This window comes from Mixophyes fleayi, chromosome 5 (assembly GCF_038048845.1).
Source record: "Mixophyes fleayi isolate aMixFle1 chromosome 5, aMixFle1.hap1, whole genome shotgun sequence".
NCBI classification, from domain to species: domain Eukaryota; kingdom Metazoa; phylum Chordata; class Amphibia; order Anura; family Limnodynastidae; genus Mixophyes; species Mixophyes fleayi.
The window spans coordinates 127,752,580-127,771,174 of record NC_134406.1 but is presented as its reverse complement, the minus strand read 5'-3'; the positions used below and the strand labels follow the sequence as shown (position 1 = coordinate 127,771,174).

Genomic DNA, 18,595 nt, shown 5'->3' with positions numbered 1-18,595 from the left:
TAGAAATAGACACATCAGACAGTCCCTTTACATACTGGGAGGAAAAAAAGGGAATTTGAAGACCCATGTACCAAGTCGCTTTGCACTGCCTAAGCTGCCCACCCTCCAGTGTGTACTCGGAAAGAGTTTTCAGCACAGCCGGGAACCTTGTCAACGATCGGCGTAGGAGGCTACTTCCTCAAAATGTGGAAAAGATGATGTTCATAAAAATGAACTTCAATTTCCACAAGGAAGGCCTTTCTCGCCAATTACATCAAAATACTGAGACTTCTGTAATGGTGGATTCCAGCAGTGATGAATTAATAATGTGTGAGGATGATGTACAAACTGATGAGGGTGAGGATGAGGCTCAGGATGATGTCAACAACATTTTACCACAGTAGAGCTCATTAACAGCACTGTTACTTAGGTGCCTTAAGGCCATTGTTAGCTTGTTTTGTGGGGGCCCAAACAAACCAAGCACATCAGCCTCAAAAGTGACACTCCTTGTCGCTGAAGTGCTTGGTTTGTTTAAGTGTGCATGTCCTTTTCAAGATCCAACATACTTATCCTTTCAGCTACCGCTGTGTGCCAATGTTACCTACATGTGCTATATACTGTTGTGTGCTTTGCAAAAATCTTAGACACTCATTGATGATGCAGATGACTCAGCACAGCATTTTGATATTGGTCTTGTCTACTGTAAAATAATTGACCAGAATTAGTGACACCTCTGCTGTAACTCCACCTGATCCTACTATCAACTATCAATATCCAAAGAATGTGGAGGATTATTTTTAATTGTTTTGAATGTTATAAAGACAAGTTTTATTAACAAAGAACAACGTTGCTTGCAGAAGTAATGTAAGTATGGATTTCTAAATAGACGTGTATATGTTTTATCTTCCACTTTGCTGCTGTTTCATCAGTAATGCACAAAGTCTTTGTAATCTGCACTTTACATCAAAGGTACCTAACTATATTATAATTTTTGGGGAATTGGGGCTGATTCAAAGCTCAGTGATGAACTTGTTTTTTGCTGTGAATTACAATGGCTCTTTTTAGTGCATTGTGTGGCACCCTGAATTGGTGTCGGTCTGATAAAAGCACGCATCCCGGGGTGGTCAGCGCTCGTCGCCATGTATTAGCTGTAGAATTACCACAGTTATCCAAGGATCAGTGGAGTGATCAAATAAACCATAACTGAATTCATAATCTAAGGACATTTCCATCTTGTAACACTTTTCTTTTCTGCCACTGCTGTTTGGCAATGTTTCCTAAATGTGCTCTGAACTGCAGTGTGTTTGTGTCATTGCTCTGTCGCTTAGCATCCAGCCAGGTCACTGCAGCTTTTGTTTGAAAGTGTTTGAAAATAATATTGTGACCTGCTGTGAGGTGCTCAAAATTGACTGCAAATGACTTGAAATTAGTGTTATTGAGGTTAATAATAATGTAGGGGGGAAAAAAGCAAAGTTATGTGATTTTAGCAAAATAATAGGGATTTTAGAAAACAATAGGGATCCAAAACCAAAACACGCAAGCAGGGGCAGGCTGGGCTGGGGGGCAAGGGGGCATCTGCCCCCTGGCCCGGTCCCATAGTGCGCTACCTTGGGCTGATTCACTTGCATTATTTTTCCCTTTAAAATAGACTGCTGAATCGAATCTTGCCCCCCGGGCCAAAATTTGCCAGTCCTCCCCTGCACGTAAGGGCAGTTTTGCCAAAGCCAAGTCCAAAACACGAAGTTAATCCAGATCCAAAACCAAAACCAGAACACGGGAGTCAGTGAACATCTCTAATGGAGATGCATCGAAACTCTATTAAAGCATCAGAACATGTGTTCTTAGATTTCAAGCATTGTGGGAGAGCATCTTTTTCCTTAAGTGTAATACTGGTTACAACAGCTAGTTAATGAATATTTGTAGTATTGTCCGTGATGGAAAAATGTATTCATTATCTTTGATAAGCTGAAGGAGCTCACTGGAAGATATAGAGTACAGTCATACAATCCAAGACATTTTTGATAATTAACATGCTAGTAAACAATATACAGTATATGTTGAAGACTCACAGCATCAGCAGTATTGATTTTAAAGTAGTTAAAAATTAGCACCATTTTGATCTTATCACCCATTTTTTCACACTATAAACACAATCACAATAAAGTAAGGTTAATAATTTACTAACCATTTACCTGATTAAGATAAGGACAACATATCATAACCTCTAAATGTTCTGATCCCCATATTGTACATTTTTATTCTCTACAGGAAAAAATGAAAACTAAACAATAGAATAATAAACACAGGTTAGACATTAAACAATAATTAATAAGATGTTTTTTTTTAACAACTAGAACACTAATATTATGCAGCCACTTAAGTGTCGTTGCGACCATAGTCAAATCTCAAGCTATGTTTCAATTTGAATCTGGGTGGAAGTACACTTTGGCTAAACAGTACTTGCAATATGTAGACACACACAACAGATACTAAAGATACACTGCGCAAATGTACGTATGTACGAACAAGACCCTTGGTTGCTCTTTTGTTTGAGCTTTTTATTTTATGTTTGCAGGTTAGTATTTATGTATTTAACTCTAGATCTAGGTTTGGCAGGACTCCAGAGACTCTTATTAGCTTTTAGCTAGTTCATTGTAGTCAAGTTATTTTTGTATTAAGTTAGGGAAGATGTAGGGACCCGGGGTTTTGTTCCCCCACACTCCGGAGAAGTACAAGCCTGGCTCTGGGTGTCATTTTTTCTTTGCTTCTTTCTTTCACACCCCTCTTTGACTTGATTGGATCTGATGAATTGTCTTCTGATGATAAATCTGAGGAAATTAATTTGATCTAAAATTCCTTTAGGTCAATTTAACTTTACAAACTCTCATGATTGTGTCAACATAGCTTCTTCAGTGTATGTTTTTTCCACACACAACAAAAGCGCAGCAATTAAGAACAGTGTGCCTGATTCATTAAGGAAAGCAAAAAAAGGAGAAACTTTGCACCTGGGCAAAAACATGTTGCTTTGGATGGGAGTGTAAACTTAAAATGTGATGGCAAATTTATAGTTTGGGTAGGGCATGTCCTAGATCAACTTTAAATGTCAGTGTAAAATTAAGGCTAGCAAGAATTTGTGTGCTACATGAAAAACTGCCAGTATTTATCTTATGTGCAAAAAAAACCCCTGATTTTCACCCCTTGCATTGTAACATTGTTTATCCAGGAGAGAACTTACTCTTTTTTTGCCTTACTTTCCTTAGTGACTCAGGCCCAGTGTGTATATCATACTTAACTACTTTTTGTTCCTCCCCATTGGGGGAGATCCCAGAGAGGAGGTGAAGTAGAAGTGACAAGTGGGGCTAGCCTAAAACTATATTCTTACACTCAAGATGTGAGCTATGAAGTGATGTATATGTTCATATTATGTTTGCATTTATCCCCCTTTTTATACATCCCAGAATTGTATTTCCTCTGCAGTCACTGTCTGCATTGTATGGTGCTACATGACTTTGTATCAAATAGTATTCCCCAATCTTTTTCCATCTCATTTTTCTCCAATTACATTCCCTTTAATATGTAATTATCATCATCATCATTTATCATTAGCATAGTTATTCACATAACTACATTTATCTGCATTAAATTACTTTAAAATCTGCCATGTCACAGCTCAGTTTACCATTTTCTCTAAACTCTTGTTTAGCTAATTACTATCCTACTCTGTGTTCAGGGGCTGTCTGGCATATTTTAGCCCGGTGGGTGATACTTGGCTCTGCAGCCTATTAAGAAAATTATAAAGGAAGAAAAATGCAGATAGTCAAGTCACCCAGACCGACTCAAGGGAACCCTAGGACAGCCATCCCCTGCCTGTGTTAATAATCCTACATAGTTTAGTGAAATCTGTAAATATTACACTATATCACATCAATTGCCCCCAGTTTACCCATCCAAATTTCACAAACTTTAGTACATAACCACCACATCTGGAGTATATTTTCTATAACATTATGCTTAATGTTTGCTATTTTGAGACTACACCTTAAGCATTAAAATTGCTTCAAGGAACAATTTCAAAATAGTTTATGTTGAAAATGTGAGCAAATATTAAAGATCTGGCAAAAACAAAAGTAACCTAATTAATTTGGCAAGAGACACTTAAAACTATTTTCCATGAATTTGATATAGCTTTGACTATATTGTGTCTTAACTTTAACTGTTTTTAATAACAGCAAAAACACCTCTACAGTCGTCATGAAGTTACACTAGATGAAGATGAAATACAAACTAAGGAGATATTTCAAAGAACAATGAAGAAGCGCTTAGAGTCCTTTAAATCAACCAAATTTGGACGTAAACAAGCAAAACATTTAAACAAAAATTACAAAAGAGATCGTGGGCAGAGAGTAAGTAAAACTAATTTCAAAACATAGATTGATTGAGATTCGGGCTATGATATACTAGTGTACTGCAAGCACCCACTTATTTTACATTGTTATATATATATATATTGTACATAGCATTTTAAAAACTCTCTTCTCACCTGGGGGTAAATGTATCAGGCTCTGATTTTGAAAATCCCAATCCCAATCAATTTTCTCGAGGGTGTTTCATCTCACCGATGTATTAAAGTGAGATTTGATGCAAAATCGCCAGAGATGTGATTCTGTCAAAATCGCTATTTCAAAAATCGCTAGAGATCGAAGTCCCGACTGTTTGCCACTCTAGCCATACAAGTCTCAAATGTATGAAGCTGTGATTAAGAAACTCTCCCGAGTTTGCTTTAAAAATTGCTAGATACAACATGCTGCATCCTAGCTGCGTGATTAGTAAGCACATCACTGTTACACTAGTACTGCCAGCCTACTACTGGTTGCGTGAAAATAGGGAAAAAATTTGCGTTGGGCCCCCCCGATTTTCAAGCAACCAGCACTAGGCAGGAGGACACGTGGCAGAGGTCCCACTGCCACAATGACATACCAACCCCAGGCTGGATTCCCTAGGGAGTGGGGTCCACGAAAAAATGGCACCCCCCCCCTCTAGGAATAATTAGCCCAGTACTGAAAGCACTAGGCAAATGGGGTGGTTGGCACTATAGCAGGAGGACACGTGGTAGAGGTCTCACTGCCATAATGGCATTTTTAACTTAAACACGGGAAAGTTAGAAATTCCAGCAAATCACGAGAGATGACCAGCGATTTTTAAGGTCAGAGTAAAAAATGCAGCTTAATACATTTTGCGACTTGGGGACTAAAATAGCGGGTTATAACCTGTGATTTGCCGCAATTTTTAATCGATGAAAAAATCGGAGCTTGGTACATTTACCCCCTGGTCTTATTTTGAGAATAGTGACATAATCAATTGTTAAATCATTTAAAGGAAAGGGATTGCACACCTTTGTATGTAAAGAGTGATGGCTTATTCTAAAGTTGATCACCTCTCCTTCATTGCTCTCTATCTTCATACTGGCTGTCACGACTGAGTATAGCGTACCTGCTATCGTTGGCACTACTCGAAGGAAGGTGCAGAGTCTAACGTGCCCCTGGTGTTCACCAGGGACCCCCGCAAGGAGGTATGGACTCAGCTGCAGGAAACACGCAGGTCGCGGTCCTTCCACGAGTCAGATAGCGAAGCACGAGAGGAATTGTCAGACAGGCTGCTTCTGCAACGGTGCGGACAAGGCAGGTACACTAGGAGAATCCAAAGGGGTGGTGAGTCAAGCCGGGTCGGTAGCGTTCTGGCAGCGCGGTACAAAAGGGAGATCCAAAGGGGTAGTCAAGGCAATCCGGGTCACAAGGGTCACAGGCAATACGGCAATAATCAGGAGACAGGCAAAAGGTCAGAAGACGAGCAATAACAGGAACACTGAGGGAAACGCTGAAGGACAGGAATGGACCTGAAACTCTGGCACTGGAGGTGGGACCAAGAGAGGCTTAAATACATCTGATAGCCAATCAGCCTCAGCGCCGCAGCGCTGTCATAATATTAGCGCCGTAGCGCTTCCTTAATGCAGCGTCCCATTGCCTAGCAACGGGAACGCTTTCTATACTTGTAGCCGGGCGGCCGAACGGGGAGGAAGTGACGCGTATGGTTACTAGGCAAACAGACGCGCTGATCGGCATTACAGGCGGCGCCTGACACTGGCAAAGCTACAAATAGTTAATTTCTGATTGTCTTCTAACTTAACCTTTGCATTATTAAATTTAAACATAATTGTATCACAATGAGAAGTTGACTCAGTTTTGGTAGACAATATTTGGGGGGGGGGGGTGTTGGTGGAAACCGGTGTATTCTAGTGAAAACAGGTGTATGTGCCGGAGATCAGGCTTCTCGCTATCTGTGAATGGGCTACTGCCATGCTATCATAAGGGAAGCCTACTAAACAAGGTTCTTAGGATGAAGATAGCACATGATTTTGAAAGAAAAACGCATCAATAATAGATTTCCTATCTCTGTAACTCATAATGATAAATAATAAATAGACATGTTAGTGTTTGGAGCGAAGCAAAAAAAATAAACAAATTTGCCCCTGGACAAACCATGTTGCAATGCAAATGCATTTTTTTTGCATACAGGTAAAATACTGACCACTTTTGCATGTAGCACACAGATAACAGACAGCTTTATTTTTATTCTGCCAAAGGAGGAGACGCTGTGATTGGTGAAAGGTAAGGCCTGAGCCACACAGACAGGAAGAAAAAGTCAGTGAGACCATTGTTTGTGAGGAACAAAGTAGAGCAGGAGAGGAAGACAGAACTCAAGTCCCTTTCAGAACTCCCTCAAGTGCCACTCTGTGGCACAAGTTGCTCGACGTCTGAGTTAGGACATGTCACCTCCCAACTCTAACTCTGTCCACACATTTTACATTAGCCAAGGTGCAAATTTGCTCCTCTTTTTTGTCATTTTTCCTCCTAACTTTAAACGAGGCTCTTAATTTCTAGCCTCCTTTGACATGACTGTTGTTTCTATGAATCGGTGGGTCTTCTTTAAATGAACTAAGAGCGTCATAGCCCACTGTACCATTTTTGTCCATTCTCTTCCCATCCTGTTAAGGCTGTTTACTTGAACTTACCAAGAATTCTGTATTTAATAGATTCATATTATACTTCATATTGTGCTATTTGTTAAAAAGCAATACAAAAAGATTGAAGATAAATGAAGAAAACCATAAAGAAAGTGCATTGAAATTATTTCCTAGTTACTTGTATTCTAGCATTTCTTTTATCAGTTACTTACATTTACATGTTAAAATATGTTGGTTTTTTTGCAGAGAAGCAGCAGTATGCTTATGCTACAGAATGGGAATATTACATATGAAAACAAAGAGCATGGTAAACTTATATAAGACAAATTTTATGTATAGGCAAAAACATATTTTCAATATATTTGAAAGAGTCCTTTTTATTTTGCATGTTTATTCCCTATTTTAATGTACTGCCCATTGATTAACTGCTATATATTGGTAAGATAAAATTTTTGCTGTGCTGTGGTTAAAAACTTCCTGGATCAGAGCTTAAAAGGATCCTGGCTTGTGACATCTGCGTTTAGGTGGCTATGATCCTCTTGAAAGAGGCCATTTTAACGAAAGTAAAAAAAAAACTGCTGCCCTCTCATAATTTTCATTGAATCCAATATAAAATACTTCTACTAACCATTAAGGTCATTAACAAAAGTGCACAAAATACATCTCCTCACTTGTCTCAAAATATATCCCAACTTGACACCTCCGTTCTTCACAAGATCTGCCTCTCTCATCCACATTCATTCCCTGCCCCGAGGACTTTTTTCAGGCTTTGTGAAATCCCCCCCTTGCACAATAAGACTTTCCTCTAGTCTTCAAGCCTTCTCTAAAAACCCACGTCATCAGGTTAACCTCCCTAGCATACCCTATTGCCACCTTTTACACAGTTCATACAAGACAACAACCCTTTGACCAACATTGCTGTGTGACTGCATCATATAGCCCCCTAAGTACATTTTACCTATGCAATCTGGCAAGACCAATATGCAATATGTAGCAATTAACCTTATGTATGAAATTCAGATTGTCCTATAGATTGTAAACTTGTGAGCAGGGCACTCTTACCTCTCTGTCTGTATAACCCAGTATTGTTTTAATACTGTGTTTGTTCCCAATTGAAAAGCGCTATGGAATTTGCTGGTGCTATATAAATAAATGTTCATGATGATGTGTATGATGAATGAAGCTCCTAATACAGAGATATTGTAATGGTTAAAATCTGGTAGAATCCTCTCAATATGATATAATTAAGTGATGGATGTTTCCCAATATCCCCCACAAGACTCAACAAAACATTGTCTAGAGGAGCCATTGCAAATCTTGAGTAGAGGATCTGCCACATGTAGTGAATTATTTCTGAAAAGGGCTACCACTTTAGAATAGGAAGTATCACACTCAGAAATGGAGATAATATATATTTATAATGCGGCGCATTTGTAACTTCCAGTTGCATTTCTAGACACATTTTAAGAAATGTAAAACAAAAACATTTAAATACACAAAGTGCACAACACAAAAGACACTATGCCAAATTACTCTCATCATTAATTCAAGCCATAAATTGTATTGTTACAAAAGGTGTTTTGCAGTGCACATCCAGTGTTGTTTTTTATTTATGTCCTTCGTGCTCTGTAGAGAAACAGTCCAAAAACTACATTTTAAAGGTAGAGTTGTTTCACACTTATTATATTGCCTTGTGTTTATCCCTTGCTAGTTTTACAGCCTTGTAATATGCCCACTGTGCTGACACTATGTAGTCATCCTCATTCATGCATGTAATCTCAAAACAGCAAGTGCCAGTCCCTTCTTCTCATCCAATGCCAAAAAAGAAACTTGCATCAAGGGTGATTACAGCTGAGCCTCTATTGTCTTTTAATCCATAGCAAATTGACTAGTGCTGTAGGCATTTTTTGAACAAACACTTATTTATCATCTTCATGAGTTCAGTTTTCAGAGGTCCTGAGCTTGCTTCTATTGCAACTATTGATAATTCAGGGATTATCTTGTTTAGTTGATTTTTTTGTACACAATGAGAGTGACATGAATACATTGACAGCGCTGAAATTCTGTTAAATCCATTTGGTGAAGAAATCGGTCCCCTGGGGCGCAGAGAGAGTGGGTGGGTAAAGAGTATGTTTAGTACCGTTATAGAGTGGATGAATATCCAAGAGCATAAAGCTCAGCATATGATAGCCATTTCTGGGTTTGATTAACCGTGGTCTTATTGCTCAGAGGTATAAATATGTATACAGTTTTGTTAAAGACAGTATTTATTGCTCATATATTCAGCAACATAGTATACAACATATATAGTAAATAGCAGTTACCTTGCTATTAAACTAAGCATACATATAGGCAATGTTTAGTAAACAAATATTCCAACACTTGATAGAGGAATAAATGCAATTTCATAGACCACAAATATCAATAGAGTAAAAACAATCAAGTGATGAACTGCCCCGGTATTTAGATATCAAACACTACAAACAGGCAAAGCAAAATAAATGTCCATAAGGATAGAGTCTCCAAAAATGTCCTTGGGGCAAAGGTAATGGGCCCTGTTTACAGGTACATAGATTCCTTATGCATTCAATTCCCATCCGATTGGAGCAGGTGTGGCAAGTCCAGCAGGGCAGGTTCGTGGTGTGTAAGATAAGGACTTACCCTTCTTAGGGGGGATGCATAGGTCCCTTCTAGAGTGTCAGCTGCAACCTGCAGCATATGTAGCGGTGAGGCGGCGAAGAGTCTTTCAAAGAGTGAAATTGCATTTATTCCTCTATCAAGTGTTGGAATATTTGTTTACTAAACATTGCCTATATGTATGCTTAGTTTAATAGCAAGGTACCTGCTATTTACTATATATGTTGTATACTGTGTTGCTGAATATATGAGCAATAAATACTGTCTTTACCGAAACTGTATACATATTTATACCTCTGAGCAATAAGACCACGAGTAACCAAACCCAGAAAGGGCTATCATATGCTGAGCTTTATGCTCTTGGATGAATACCATCCACTCTATAGCGGTACTAAACATACTCTTTACCCACCCACTCTGTCTGCGCCCCAGGGGACCGATTTCTTCACCTACTAGTCCATTCAAGGGTAGAGACGACCCTTTTGCTTTGTGTCCCCCTGGCAGCAAAATCTATCCTTTTCAGGCTCAATAGGGAGCGCGGTAGCCCACCCTCTTCTTGTTAAATCCATTTGCAGTCCCTCAGGGCATGATATGATATCTTTCTTTTAACCCTCAGTTACATCTACTGCACATCTCACTGGTAGAATGTTGCCAAAGACACTTGGCACATTTTTAAATTACTTATGCACAGTAACTGTTCAAAGAAAGGGGTTGTAATGAATTAATCAAATATTTGCTTATTTTAGAACGTGTATTAGAAAAATGAGTTAGCATCTAATTGGTTGCTATGGATTCAGAAATAAATTTCACAGTTTCATCAAAAGTCAATTTCATTACTATGCAAAACAGTAATGAACGTAGCATATCTCCCAACATTCAGGTCTGATCAGGACAACACTGGGATGGGAATCATTAGATTATTAGAGGCCAGAATAGAGACAGCCTGTAATTACCAAGCCGTTATGGATCAATAAGTTTAACCATACTCTGCATGCACTGACAGTGGTACTATAAGTCCCAGCATGCCTTGACTCCAGAGACCAACACACAGACCAACCAAGCTTATTATATAATAAATGTATATACAGTGTAAATATATCTGTAACATAATCACACCAACACTGTTAAAAATAAACTTTATTAAATACAAACACCACACATATCCTTATCCACCAATTTATTTGTCACATAAATCCAGGAGTTCTATTCTTTACAAAGGATAAAACAAATCCATAGACAGACAATGAAAGAACTGCTCTTTACAGGAGCTCCACTGAAATTTGAGTCATTCACTGCTGCTCTTCATGGCAATGAGTGTCACTCTAAACAATGCAGATTGGTTTTGATCTGATTGGTCAGATTGTACGAAAGCCACTCTGTAATAGTTAGTAGTTTTGAGACTAATGGGGTGTACCATTCACATTCATGGTTTGTGGTTCACAATTTGAAATGGTAATATATATCAATTTCAGCTTGAATGTGTTTGAGCCATTTCACACAGGTGTGCACTGACTCAAACTATGTACAAACAGCTTGAATATGTTCAAACCTGTGTGCCTTTCTCAAAATTTGCTTAATTCTTTTTATCAATGGAATATTCCAGCAAATCTTTAAACTTATTCGACAAACAAATCTGTATGACCATCTGGCCTTTTGAGCATCTATGTTTGTTACGATATTTGCATACCATATATCTCCTTGGTTTTGCAGTGGTTTGCCTCAATGGTCCATGCCTACTCTACACTCTTGGTAGAAACCTCTGCAAACTATGTATGTACACGTAGCTTTGTGGGGAGACTTAAAAACTGAAGAGGTGCAAAGTGCAAAACTGTAAATGTCACATAAAAGTCCATCATCCTACTATTTTTTAAACTTTTCTGCATTTACCCTAAAATACCAATCATTTTAGCTTAATTTATTATTTCATTTATACAGCGTTTATTACATGTGGCACTGTTGTATGTTTTAAGGGGCTTTTTTGGGGGGGGGGGGGGGGAGGGGGGAGAAACTATACCTAGAAATGCATTGAAATGAAGTGAGGCTGGAAGGTACAAAATGTGTCCTTAAAAAGCAGGACAAAGCCGAATCAGCCACCTCAGTGGTGGCAGAAAAGTAATGTCCTTTTGCAGGGAAAAAATGGCTGGGTGCCCTCCAACAGTGCAGGGGCAACCGGCTACATACGCCTTGTCAACCCCTTTATCCCATTTACATAATCTTATCCTGCAAAATGAAATCTACTTTCTGGATGTCTCTTTCTGTCACAGCTGATGCAAAATTCTATTTTTTTTTTTGCTAAATGAAAATGGTTTTGCACTTTTCTGCAAAGCAAGGAACCACACTTTTTTGCACTTCTTTTCTTACAAAAATAATTAAATTGGATTTTGCGTATTGTAATCATTTGAATATGTTTTACTATACTATAAAAATATTGACACAATTATAGCTTTTAAGTAATTATAGTATATATAAATCAGACAGATTGTGGGCTAGAAATAAAAAAAAATGGAAAATCCTAATCAGCAACAACTTCCTTTATCTAGCTATACTTTAGTTTTAATTTCAGCTGTAGTGCATTATTTTTTGATTTGTGTTTATACAGAGATAGATATAGGTCCAGACGACACTGTGGAATACGACAATCAACTTGATGGCAGCATTACCTTTTTAACATCTTTGACAGAGAACAAAGGAATACCAGACACAGCATTTGGTAATAAATAATATATACAAAATTCATAAGCGATGCATATTTTGTAAAAAATGTTCTATTGCATTTGACATGTTTTATCTTGTGTAGTAGTTTTAGATCAAGTAAATGTGTGATTAAAGTTTATCTCCACAATAATGAGAACCGCAGCTATAATTAAATTAAGTTATAACTATAAACACATCATCGAACACCAAGAGCATGTTTATGTTGACAGAATATCTCACAATAAAGTGAGGTTTTATTGTTGTAAGCCCAAGATTGTTGGGCATACAAACTTTAATGGCTACAAAAATATCAATTAGCCTGATGTCACAGATTTTGGGGCATTCTTTGGGAAATACTCACAAGGATGAAACTAATGTAATGTTCCTTGGAACAGGCAGCAACCTCATAACATATGCAGGCACAATGGATCTGCCAGGAACAATATCGCAGAGGGAAGCCCATGGTAATCCACCAAGAAAGAATATTACACAAGGGAGCCAGAAAACTACTATAGCGACAAGCACTTACAGATATACATACTCTGACACCCTAGAGGTGCATATAGTGAGATCAAATACAGTGCCAGAATGCACAGGAGGGGGGGGGGGGGGTGAGGCCTAAGCAGTCATGTGACCACATCTACATTGGTTCGCCCTGCATGCACTTTTCATGAACAAATTCAAGTACATAGCTGCACCAAACCTAGCATATAGCCAGATCTAAAAAGAGCTAATGTCACTGCCTACAACAAGGCTAAATACTTATGTTTATAATTTCTCTAAGTGGTATTTCTGGCAGTACTGGTAATGTACCAGTCAGCTACTCTATTTCTCTTTCTGTAATGTTTCTGTTTTTCAGATGGTCAGCCAAGAAAATGTTACTAAGATGTCTAACACTGAAACTTAACCCTATCATATGCATTTAAATTCTGTACACTTTTATGGTTTTTGAAGAGCTCAGAAGACAATGTTACAGTTTGTTACCCTTTACAATTTTTGCAAAACTAAAATATTTTCAACTCCAAATTTTAGGAATTGATAATCCTGTGTTTTCAACTGATGATGATCAAAATATCTCTATGAAGTTTGCACCTTGGTTGTGCAACGAAGATGCAGTAGTCCCATCCCAAAGAGCACGAGTACAGATACCGTATTCACCGAGAAACCTCAGAAGACTCACTCCATTGCGTATCAGCAATAGATCAGTTGATTCCTTTTTGATAACAGATGGCGCACAGGAGCGACCCAGCTCTTTCCTTCCAGAGACAACAAATATGTAATATATAAGATGGAATTTATTGTTTATACACAGATCTATGCTATACAAACATGGTTAAATCAACTATAGAATTGTAACCTGCAGGAATAAAAAAGCATATCATACTGATTAGTCTTAACAGATATTTGTTATAACACATTAATGCAATAATTTTTTTTCCTGGTAAATAAAAAGCTGAATAACATGCATAATCAAATTACACACACACACATATATTATATTTTAATAAATATATATATATATATATTTATATATATATATATATATATATATATCTAAAAGTAAATGAGAGGAGGCGCACAATAGTGTAGTATGGCAAGTCAATGGAGCCAAGTGAAAAATCCAAAAAAGGAACCAAACCACCAGAAATGAGTGAGCCAGAGCTTCCCACCAAGTGGGTATCAACAGTATCTAAAATAGATACACAAAAAAAAAACACAAAACTACCTGTGTTTGCTCCTGATGAAGTCTGTTGTACAGACGAAACGCATTGAGTTACTGCTACTACTACCATCTCTGATCAGATAGGCCTGTCATCTGCTTCTGGATGTGTAAGTTACTACTGTTTTTATTAAACTTGAATTTTTTGGATACTACATCTGTGTACTTCTGTATATTGAGGTAACCTATAGGATAGCCAAGGGTGGCTGAAGATTGAATACATCCTCACAGCCTACGTGATATCCTGCAGATAAGCCATTAAACAATTGGCTTCTGGTACGCATACATCTTTATTGGTGTGACCTGTTTTATACCTTTATGAATGTCATCTGGCCGTGTGTGACTTTCTATTCTATGAGCTATACATATCTATTTTAGATACTGTTGATACCCACTTGGTGGGAAGCTCTGGCTCACTCATTTCTGGTGGTTTGGTTCCTTTTTTGGATTTTTCACTTGGCTCCATTGACTTGCCATACTACACTATTGTGCGCCTCCTCTCATTTACTTTTAGATTTTTTCCTGCTACAACGCTTGATACGGAGGATTGGCAGCCACCCGCACGGGGGAAGTGTTATATAAGAAGGAATCATTACAAGACTTTGGACTATAATATTATTATACTGGTGCAGTGTCCTAGCGCCTTTTGTATCTATTTTGTGGTATATATATTTATATATTAAAATATAATATGTTTACAAAAAATATATGCTTTTTTATTCTATATAAAATGTACTCTAGAATTGAGACATTAGCTGGACTAATGTAATTGCTATTTGAATTAACATGTTTTGCTACCTCTATGTTTTATCTACTTCACTTACCCTTCTTTTTATGTATGTTTATGGTAATATGTCTCTCATTCTCTCTATGGTGCCTAAAACAGTATATGTAATCTATTTTAATAAATAAATGATTGCACTAAATTTGAAACGGTCTGCCACAAGTGACACAACTAGGCAAATTTCCTTCACACAATTAGTCAACATAGTTCTGACTTGTTTTCCATTGCAATAATGAGACCATGTGAGTGGGGTCTCCCTGTTATAGTGAAAACCAGCCTCAGGCTTGGGACTGCATTACAGAGGTTACCAGTCCAATGCTGAAAAGCATTGGAGCTCTTAGCTCTGAGCTGTGGGGGCTTGGTAATTAATAAGATTGGGACCCCTGACACATCCAGAGTCAATATAATGTGTTGGTGTACCTAAGAACACACAATTAATTAATAAACTTTAATTGATTAAACAACTCCCCAAATCCCTTATTCACTTCATTATTTTTAAAAATATTTTTTTATGCATTACAGTACAAATAAAAAAAAAGAAAAATCCCCATCAAAAAAGACCCACACACACTATGAACAACAAAATGAACAAAGCTAGGATTACCCAGGACTCCCCTTCAATGATAGTAAATAACAAGTGGCAAACATGAGAAAATACTTTTGAATGACTGGAAGTGACGAGAATTCTTGAGAGTAACCCGTGTTATTTTGATCATTTCGTGACACTTGTTCATAGTGGGTTGTTTTTCTATGGGGAATTATCGTAGGTTTTTTTTCTCCTTCATTTGGATTATGACAAATGAAGGAATAAAATAAAAATAGTCTTTTAATTAAAGCACTGAATGGGGGCTTTGTGGAGTTGTTTATTCAACTACAGTTTATTTGAAAATTATGTGTTTAAAATGTCAATGATTTTAAGGATGCCTGTCCATTATACTGTGACTATTGCAGTGTCAAAGTTACTATTACCAGACCTGCTGTGACTAAACTGGGACTTGTTTTGGGCCTGCAGGAAAAAAAATCACCCCCACCCCTTACCATTGACCAGCCCCATGCAGAATAGCACCAGGGCTATTCCCACATCCAAGGAGTTAATAATGTAAAAAATAAAAATACTAATTTTGTCCATTGTGGTATACTGGTCCCAGCAGGCCTAGGCCACCATTAAGTCAGTGGGCATATTTTATATTTTACTAGACCTAGATCTGGTCTGGCACCACTGGCATCTTGATGTAAAAATCCTGGTTTTCGTAAAATAAAATATATATAATTGACGACGCTAGCCTAAATCCGGTAAGAGCTCCCATTGTGAATGAGATCTTAGCAGTTATGCCAATATATTTATAATGGGAGGATTTCTCCTGCTCTTTCAGGGCATGCTGGCATTTGTGGTTCACCAAGTACCAGCATGCCCTGGCAGCCATGGGTATGCTGTCAAATGAAGTACTGCAAACTGTAGTGCAACACAGATAGAAATAAACATTTTTAACTATTTTTTTTTATTTTTTAACCTGCACCCACCACTCCAGTGGGCTGGTTAATCCTAAGAGGGAGTTGAAGTTTTTGGGGGGCCTGATCTCCTTACGGAGTTCATCTCTGTGCTGATTGGTCCAGGGCTGTTTGTCACTGTGGAAGGCAATCCCACGCTGTTTCTTTGCTACAGTGCCACCTTAGTCTAGTGCTGATATTGACAATTTTGGAAGAACCCAACTCTTCACCCTAAACACCAGCCTTAGTAATCTGAAGGACCTTTCCTAACAAGTTTTAGCAACATCAATTACAGACTGTACCATATAGAAGAAACAGTAGTAACCAAGTTTTTGTATTGAAAGAGTTTCTTTAAATCTCTTCACATTGGATATGAAACTGTACCAATTTCAAATACAAATGACAGTTTGATACAACTTAAAAAACTCTAACATGGAAACTTCTTTAACCAAAAATTTAATTTAGCCTCTACTCCCTACCACTTCAAGTCATTTGTCAAGACAGTTTTCATACAACATTCCATTTTCATGCTGATTGACAGCCATAATTGATTTTGCCAATAACCCAGGAGATTGCCATCTGTGAATCCAATAACGCTGTAAATACATTGGAATACTTGGATACTTAATATGCTGTTTCATGCACACCTTATAATTTGCAGAATTTTTAATACAATTTTTTCTTTTGGATTCTGAGACCTTTATAATTCTACAACATAGCAGCTCACACACGGGGTCCTTCCCAATCTCATTTCATTTTCGGACGAATGTACTTTTGGTGACAAAAATTAAATATTTATTCCCTCCTCATTACACATAATTTAAACATTCTTGTGCTATTGCCACTGTAAAGTTATGGATGGAAAGATAGAGTAGCATAAGTCACATATCAATAAGTGTAATATGGAAATACTCAGCACATTCTCTGATTTTTTGCAACTTTGGTAATTAATTTAATACATATATACTGAGTATGGAATCACTTATTGAGTATGTTATATAATATGTTATATAACAAAAAGACCGAGTTTTGGCATATATGGAGTTTATGAAATGTACATGTTGCAGAGCCACCTACTTTATTATAGATACTATCTGAAATATAAGTATATTTTATATTTTTTTTATAACCAGGTGACTGCATCACTAATGACCTACAAGCTTTGAAATCATCTATGGAAAATCTGGAAGCTTTGACACATGACAAAACAAGATATAATTCCTTGAGTGCTTTAGATACACCAAAGATTGCTCCTTTTTGTCTTCAATGGCCTTGGACTCCAAACTACACATTACTAAAAATGAAAGAAAAAAACAGCTTGGCAACCATAATGGAATATATTACAGATGATCAAATAGAACCTTTATCTGAATGGGAAACAATGTTAGATATGAAAGGGCCAGCAAAGTCTGCACGATTGTCTAAGCCTTTTCATGAACTGAAGGACACAATGCAAAATAATATAAATACACTTGACTCAGAAGAAATGAATAACAAAGACCTTCCAGAGGAGAAACCACTTCTCGGCACACACACACCATTGAGGTCTGCTGCTGCCAGACGTGTACAAAGTCAGCGTTCATTTAATTGTCCAAAATCGTTTCAGCACCATGCTCAGTTGCAGAAACTCAGATCACTTCCACCTTGTCATATTTATCCCCATTGTTTGGAGCAGGAGGAAACACAACTGTAATGAGATTATAAATTAAGGAAACCAATTAAAACTGTGTTTAAATCCCAGCTGATAAGATAACACATTAGTTAATTGTGAAATTATTATTGCCATTTCAACAATATATTATTTTAGTGTAAGTAAAAATGTAGACAGATTAATGATTTAAGGCTATTACATTTAGTATCTGTGCTTCTGACTATTATTATTATTATTATTATTATTATTATTATTATATTACAATAAGAAACCAAAACCTAAAAAGTACCTAAATATCAATAAGGTAAAATTCACTCAGTCTTGACGTGACTTTCCAATACAGCTTTATTAAAAAGTAGAAGACACATGCCACATGTTTAAAGTGATGTCCACATGGGTGCTGGCAAAGCATTTGTATAAAACTTCCTTTTAAATTTGCAGTAACATCTGATCATACCCCTGTGTATGAATTCACTAATCTGTATTGAGAATTTTTGTTTATGAACAGAATGCTAGACAGTTACACAGATTCATGCTATTGCACTGCCCCTGAGTCAGAAGATGACTGTGTGTGACCATGTGCTGCAACTCTCTTTGTATGGGAAACAGTAAGCTACAGTT

General features: G+C 37.4%; 1 protein-coding gene across 1 annotated transcript in view; it reads left to right on the top strand.

Moving 5' to 3' along the window:
* SLC9A3 (solute carrier family 9 member A3) overlaps positions 1-13,739 on the top strand; it is a 104,768-nt gene extending 91,029 nt beyond the window's left edge. Inside the window, exons 13-16 of the mRNA XM_075212822.1 lie at positions 4,209-4,382; positions 7,247-7,307; positions 12,237-12,347; positions 13,364-13,739. Of these exons, the coding sequence (XP_075068923.1) occupies positions 4,209-4,382; positions 7,247-7,307; positions 12,237-12,347; positions 13,364-13,611 (594 nt within the window). The 3' untranslated portion in view covers positions 13,612-13,739. The remainder of the gene's footprint in view (positions 1-4,208; positions 4,383-7,246; positions 7,308-12,236; positions 12,348-13,363) is intronic.
* Positions 13,740-18,595: the final 4,856 nt, after the last annotated feature.